The following is a 6863-nucleotide window of genomic DNA, read 5'->3' on the forward strand; positions in this document are numbered from 1 at the left end:
ATATTTTAGCAGGAAAAAAAGAAGAAGAGTTTGGAAGACGCAAAACAAATGCTAAGCGAAGAAGAATATATGCAGATGTTTTATAATTCGAAGATTTCTGAAAAACAGACAGCTGCGAGATGAAAAATGTTGTTCGTGTGTTGCACTACGCAACAAGAAAATGTCTGAGAATATTTTTTTTTTTCAAAAAAAAAAAAACAACACCTTCGTTATTTTATTTACAAAATTACGTTATACACAACTTCTTTTACTCATTACTGTACAATTTGGCTTTTTATGAATTCGTTATTACCTTTTATATAAATTTACCTTTTTAACGTTTTTTAATAATGTGTTTTAGTGCATGGTTTTTTTAAGATTTTTTTCTTTTTTATAAATTAGTTTTTTTTGTATGTTTGTATTCTTTTTTGTTTAAATATGTGTTTTTTTTTTTTTTTTTTTTTTTTTTTTTTTTTCTTATAGTTGTTTTTACACAAGTGTCCTCTTAGGTATAATTAAAGCTAATATACTCTAAATCATATCTTACTTATTGTCCATATATATAATTTTTTGTTACATCGTACATGGCGAGCATAAGCTTTTTGCAACACCGGTTACCAATTTTTTCCAGTCGTGAGGTACCTTTTGGAATTGCCAATTTTAGCCTCCCCGATTTGATTTATTTAATTTCAATCCTATTAAAAAAAATCTAAAAAACTTACCTGGAAATTCACACAAGAAAGCCAAGTTTGTGCTATTGATATATAAAAAATCATTTAGATGGGTTTTGTATAAAAATACAATAAATGAAAAAGTAATAAGAGTATGTATGAAGGTAAAATTCACACTTTTCGCCCAAAAAGAATCGAACTTCACCTTTTGACATTCTCATCATTGAAGAAACACTAACATCATCCTCCCCTCTTTTATGTCGACTATATGCCTCTTTTCAATAGAATAATCTTTTTTCTTACTCACATACTAAAGTCATTTCAATACTTTATGAAATACTTAATGCATAGAATAACAATGTATTTAAATTAAATTCTATTTTTGACAATGCATTACACTTCTCGTCCACATTTTGCTAAGACCAACCATCAATCCATCACAATTGGTTTACATAAAAAACATTAAAACACAAAAAACATCACCTAAATAAAACATAAATCACCAAAAAAATACTATTGGGTAAGAGGAACACATTCGAGCTCGATTTGTAAAATACCCTTCTCAACATTTTGAAGTTTAAGAGCAATCTCTTGCTTCACAGTGCCTTTCGCGAGCGTGATCACACCATCTTTCACAACCGTGTTCTCCAAACTTGCTACCCACTTTCCTTGAGTTGATGAGTCATTAACATCCGAATTCTCAGATGCTTTTGCAGCTGACACCAATGGTTGAATATCAATCTCAGCATCACCCATGAAATCATCCGCCTTCAATGTATCCCGATCATACACAGTCTACAACATCATGTACATGTAGATATTGTTAGTCTATATTATTAGCCCGCTTGTTTATTAACTCTTTTTTGTCTTTAGCCCATTAGGATTTCTGTCTAGCTAGTATTTATATCCGCTTTATTCCTTATAGTCTATATGCTTTTCTCTGAGAATCCTTGTAATTTCTCTTTGATATAATCATATGACAATGTTATCAGATATAACTTCCTCAATACACAAACTTTTATAAATTTGTTTTTACATAAAAACGTAACTTTTTTTTAACTTACTAATCTTAAAGGAGGCATGTTGCTCGGGATCGATAACATTAGCTTTTCATTCCATACTGGATTAAGGCTGCTCTTTATAACACGTGTCTTCACAGACTGCATCATTTTTACAATATCATGACTTTTAACTGTCGTTAGACTTCAATTGTGTTATGACAAAATTAACAAGTCAGAGGCATACTTGGTTTCCTAGAGAGAGGATGACATAAGGATCACTAGTCATCATATCCCGAACGGCTAGATTGGTGCCTTTGACCACGTTGACTTTTATCAATCCAATAAATTCAACCATACCTGCCTATATACACAAAATATCAGACATATATATACGAAAAACACAAATAAATTAGTAATTACCATTGAGTTGCTTGTCTTAGGAGGTGGCTTGTGTTCGTTGTCTTTCTTTTTCCAGCTGTTGCGAAAGGCATGGCTGATACTTGGCATAAGGACACTGTTTGAGTGCTTCTTGTCCATTGTAGCGGTATTTGTGGAAGCGGACTCCATGGATGATGATGGACATGGAGATGCACGATCGCATATTTGTTTATCGGAGTTCAAAAATTGTTGCACTTCGTATTTTCTCCTGAATACGCAATTAAATAATTATTTAAAGTAAATGATTGATTGATTAATTAATTAATTAATTACCTGATGAAGTCGAGGCGCTCGTCTATACAGGAATCTGATTTTGGTTTTTTACAGTTGTCGGGAATGCAAGCTTCATATTTGGAATTCACCATTGAATTCCCGCCACTTTTTATTACATCATTGACTTCTTCATGCGTCCACTCGTCTAGATTCACTGATAACACCTGTGTGTGGAGTGTGGAGTCAACTTCATTTGTAAATATTCGGTATATAATTGATGTTGTAAGTTGAGAAAGTTGAGAAATTAAGAAAGAGTGACTTACTTTTGATATATGAACCCCAAGGCTTCTATGTGCTCCTGAACACTTGATGCATATAAATGCTCCAAAACTTACAGATCTGGACACCCAAACATGGAGTTTAAGAAGAAAGAGGAGAAGGTTTTATTTTTAATGTCAAACTACAAGCATCTGAAAATTAGGACTTACACCCATTTTGGATCTGGAGTTCCACAATCTGCACAGCACATATTACCCGATTCGGAGATAAATTCTGACAGCTTTTGTTTCGCACCTAATCAGTGAAAATCAAATTGCATCAGGAACAATCAACTAGTTAATTAATAAAAAATCTCATCATTATATATAACTTACTGTAAATCACAAGACATATAATTAATGTCATTTATAACAAATAGGTATAAGCATGAGATCTAGTTTTGTACCTATTACATAAAAGATTGTATATTTCTCAAGATATGATACGAATTTGGTAGATGGAAACAGTTAGTTATGGTGCATAAAAATTGACTGAGTTTTGAAGAAGGAAATCACACATACTGTCATATCGAATGTGTCCAAACAAGCAGCTCCACTTTTCTCTATTTTCTAAACATAAGAGGTCATAGAGGGAAGATCCTGAGATGATAATCAATAAATCATACCACTTCATATCATATTCAGTTATATAACTATAATTTCGCATTGAGGAATGTTACATATAGCAGCAGTAACTTTTGAATAACAAAAAGAAAAAGGTGTCAAACAAGAATACATATTAATTTGAGTGTGAGAACTGTAAAATGCTATGTTCTACATCAATAAAAAAAAAAACACGACTTCTTTAGAAATAGCAATTTTTGTATGTATGAGGTTTGCCAACATCAATTATATAAAATTAAGCATGACATAACCCAAAAATTCGTTTTCATAATCTGGAAAAGCAACATGGAGGACTCGATCATACCTGATACATTGTTGCAATCTGTTTTCTTCTGCGTCGTAGACATTTTGCGCCTCAGAAACCGAAATACAGCAACGAATAATCAAACTTTATATGCATCCGCATTTTCCTCTGCCGTATAATGGATCTTAATTTCCAAAAGTTTACCAACATCAATCACAAAAATTAAGCATTTCATAACCCCTAGCATCATATAAACCATAGTCTACGAAAGGGACTCGATCATTACCTGATACATTGTCGAAATCCGTTTTCATATGCGTCGTGGACATTTGTGCTTCAGAAATTGAAATGCGTCAACGAATTATCAAAGTTTATACGCAACTCCTGCGTTTTCATGTGTCAGATGTTCAAAATCGAAAATTTAAAGCCGTCTCCTTGTGCTTGTCGTTGGGAATGAGAGAGAATGAGAGAGGGTTCTTGCGGATTTCAACGAACAGCATACGAACAACAACGATTATAACAGACCTTGTAAATTACAGATGTAGTCCTTGATATTTGACAAACTGCTGATTTGGTCTTTAATAAATGTTATGTTTTTTTAGAGCATTTTTAACTTTTTATAATATTTTTTGTTATTTGAGAACATAAAGATCATTTCAAACATTTATTAAATTACAAGAGCATTTTCAATACCAGCTTTTCATATATCTATTTGAATAAGTTTTTAATAGTTTTTTAGAACGTCTATAGTGTATTGTTTTATAAAATTGTTAAATGATATTATACCAACTAGGTTAAAACATGTAGAAATAGAATTAAAAAATTGATTATCTAATAAAATAATATATCATTGATTTAGAAAAACTTATGAATTGTAATATTGTATTTTTTTAATAAATAATATTAAAAATAATAATATTGGAAATTCAATCTATACGAATAAAATATCATTTGCACTTCTAATTAAAAGTCTATAACTTGGTATTTCTTATATATTAGCGTCACATTCAATTTTGTTATTTATCTATAGTTATATTTTTAAAAATTGAAAATTTTAATAAAATTGTTAGATTTAAGAAATAAAGAGTAAACTACAAAGAATTTGGTTTAGTTTTTCTTTGACAAAAAAAAAAAAAAAAGGGAGTACAATATTAACAGGAAACTGATGGTTTGTGATGATAAACCCAACCGGATTGATGGCCAAAAGGTTGTGAATAGAATAAAGGTAAGATGATAAACCCACACTTTGTGAATAGAATAAAACATTTTAACATGAAACTGATGGTTTGTGATGATAAACCCAATCGGATTGATGACCAAAATGTTCTAGATGGGCACCCAAAAAAAAAATGACTAAAAGGACCTTATCAAAATAAGCCCTTAGTCATTATAGTAGTAGTTGCTAAAAAATACAGTAGTAATGCCTAGGTGACCACTAAAACCTATTTCCTAAATAAGGGTAAAAATGTCTTTTCATTAGAATTAGGCACCAAAGGTCTGCCTGAAAGACAGTTAACAGTGACAACATTGTTAGACACCATGGTTTTACCATCACTTATGGTGACCTTATGTAACAACCCGCTATTTCAAGTCAGTAAAAATCGAGTCCTGTAACCTCTTTGAGAAAGGAATTAGAATATCATCGAAAAATGAAGTATTCAAAAACTCTATTTGGAGTACACTATGTGGTAGTTATCGTCTTAAGGTTTCCAAACATATAAATAACACAAAAATCCGAGTTATAACGAAGAAGTTATGATCATTCTAAGTTTTACGACAAAAACCGGCAATACGAAGTTGCGTAAAAACGCAAAGTTTCAATAAAACACTTTTCGACCTTAGGTGTCTAAATGAAAGTCGTAGATATCGTTAAACTACAAACATGCATAAAAAGAACGCTCAAATCGGACATCGTATGAATAAGTTATGAATTTTTTAAAGAAATTCCTTAATCACGTCATTTTAATAAATAAATAATAAAAATACTTCTGGAATTTGCCAACGAAATCTAAATGAAAGTTGTAGATCGTAGTCTCACCTTCGCGGGGATATAAAGAACGTCAAAAACGGAGTTCGTATGAAGGAGATATGAATTTTCGAAGTTTGATAAATAATTTATATATATTTTTTATTAAAACTTCGGTATTATCCGAAGGGGAGTCAGCGTCCTCATCCGAGGTACGCGCTGCGTACTCCTGTAAGCCCCGCGTACCCGAGGAACTTGGCCTCAAACCGTCCACGTCGCCCTATGCGAGGCATCCGACCCGCCCGTCCGACCCGCTGTCCCATCCGACCCGACTGCCTGAGCCGTCCCATCCGAGGCCGAGGCAGTCGAGGCTTCGGTCACGCATGACGTACGCGTACGCGCTGCGTACGAGCATACGCCCCACGTACGAGGCCTCTCAGGCCCCCCTATAAATAGCATACGAGGGTTCCCGGGAAAATGGCCAATTCTCTCTCCTTTTTCTTGCGTTTTACCTCGTTTTCCGTGCTCGCACTACCCCGAAGCCCTGGTCATTTTGTGCAAGTCCCGAAGGTCGATTTTTCTCCCGAGGAATCCCGAGATTTCCGAGGAAAATCCATTTCCCGAGATGAAACTCTGCCCGGTTTTCCATCTTGCTATCTTCAAACTTTCAAGTGAGTTCATACCCCTTTCAAACACACTTTAAATACATTTTAAATGCTTTTATACTCTTTTAGGGGGGGGAATACAAGTAAACATACGGTTATTATCGTGTATTTTATAAAGTTTCACTTCACTTGTTTTATCGAATAAATCACTTGGAACTCATTACTATTATGGAAAACTCTTGTCATACTTTGCGTGCATTAGACATTATACAAAGTATATAATGATTTCAAAGTAACTTTCATTGTTAAGTCGTTTTATACATTCTAAAAACTTATGATTTTGCTTTGTCAAACATTGTGAAAAAGGATAAACTTTGCATAGAAAACTATCACTTTAATACGGGCTTAGTTGAGAATCCATGAGACGTGTATATCTTCAAACGTTACTTTTCTTTATTAGAAAGTAATGCTGCAAGTCCTGTCTGTAATAACTCAAATTTTCAAATAAATTTTTCATTTAAAATAAAACAATTTCATTCAACAATAATATTTATTCCAAGTTTCATTTCAAAATACAATTAAAAGAATCCCCAAGATCTCCAACAATGGCAGTGTGTACGCGTCACGCCGGCGCCTTCCCACGGTCCTCGCTAGTACCTGAAACACATACATACAACTTGTAAGCATAAATGCTTAGTGAGTTCCCCAGTATACGACTTACACACATACGCCTTTCCAGGCCCTGACCTTCCGGTCCACAATACATTGCCTTCCGGCCCGTAACATAATCGCCTTCCGGCCCGTA

General features: G+C 33.4%; 1 protein-coding gene across 3 annotated transcripts; it reads right to left on the bottom strand.

Annotated features, from left to right (window-relative positions):
• Positions 1 to 994: 994 nt before the first annotated feature.
• Positions 995 to 3962, bottom strand: LOC145038418 (Calcium-dependent ARF-type GTPase activating protein family). 3 transcript variants are annotated; one of them, XM_078986788.1, is made up of 10 exons: positions 3774 to 3962; positions 3548 to 3671; positions 3142 to 3189; positions 2791 to 2875; positions 2626 to 2701; positions 2363 to 2526; positions 2072 to 2297; positions 1896 to 2012; positions 1715 to 1810; positions 995 to 1445 (listed from the first exon to the last, which is right to left on the bottom strand). In XM_078986788.1, exons 2-10 carry the CDS (start codon positions 3588 to 3590, stop codon positions 1164 to 1166), a joined length of 1137 nt encoding a protein of 378 aa, XP_078842914.1. In that variant the 5' UTR covers positions 3591 to 3671; positions 3774 to 3962; the 3' UTR covers positions 995 to 1163. The 3 variants fall into 3 exon arrangements, with proteins under 3 accessions (XP_078842914.1, XP_078842913.1, XP_078842915.1); XM_078986787.1 differs by having other exon boundaries at positions 3142 to 3219; XM_078986789.1 differs by lacking the exon at positions 3142 to 3189.
• Between the last annotated feature and the right edge of the window lie 2901 nt (positions 3963 to 6863).

The sequence above is a fragment of the Lactuca saligna genome, chromosome 4 (assembly GCF_052625555.1).
Source record: "Lactuca saligna cultivar CGN05327 chromosome 4, ASM5262555v1, whole genome shotgun sequence".
In the NCBI taxonomy this organism is placed as follows: Eukaryota; Viridiplantae; Streptophyta; class Magnoliopsida; order Asterales; family Asteraceae; genus Lactuca; species Lactuca saligna.

Bases quoted from the DNA above. Each gene is read 5' to 3' on its own strand.
- LOC145038418 (XM_078986787.1), bottom strand. From the start codon at position 3,590: ATGTCTACGACGCAGAAGAAAACAGATTGCAACAATGTATCAG. The intron at 2,527-2,625 runs GTAAGTCACTCT...CTCCACACACAG, and splicing joins TTGGGGTTCATATATCAAAA to GTGTTATCAGTGAATCTAGA. The intron at 1,811-1,895 runs GTATGCCTCTGA...AAAATGATGCAG, and splicing joins TCCTCTCTCTAGGAAACCAA to TCTGTGAAGACACGTGTTAT.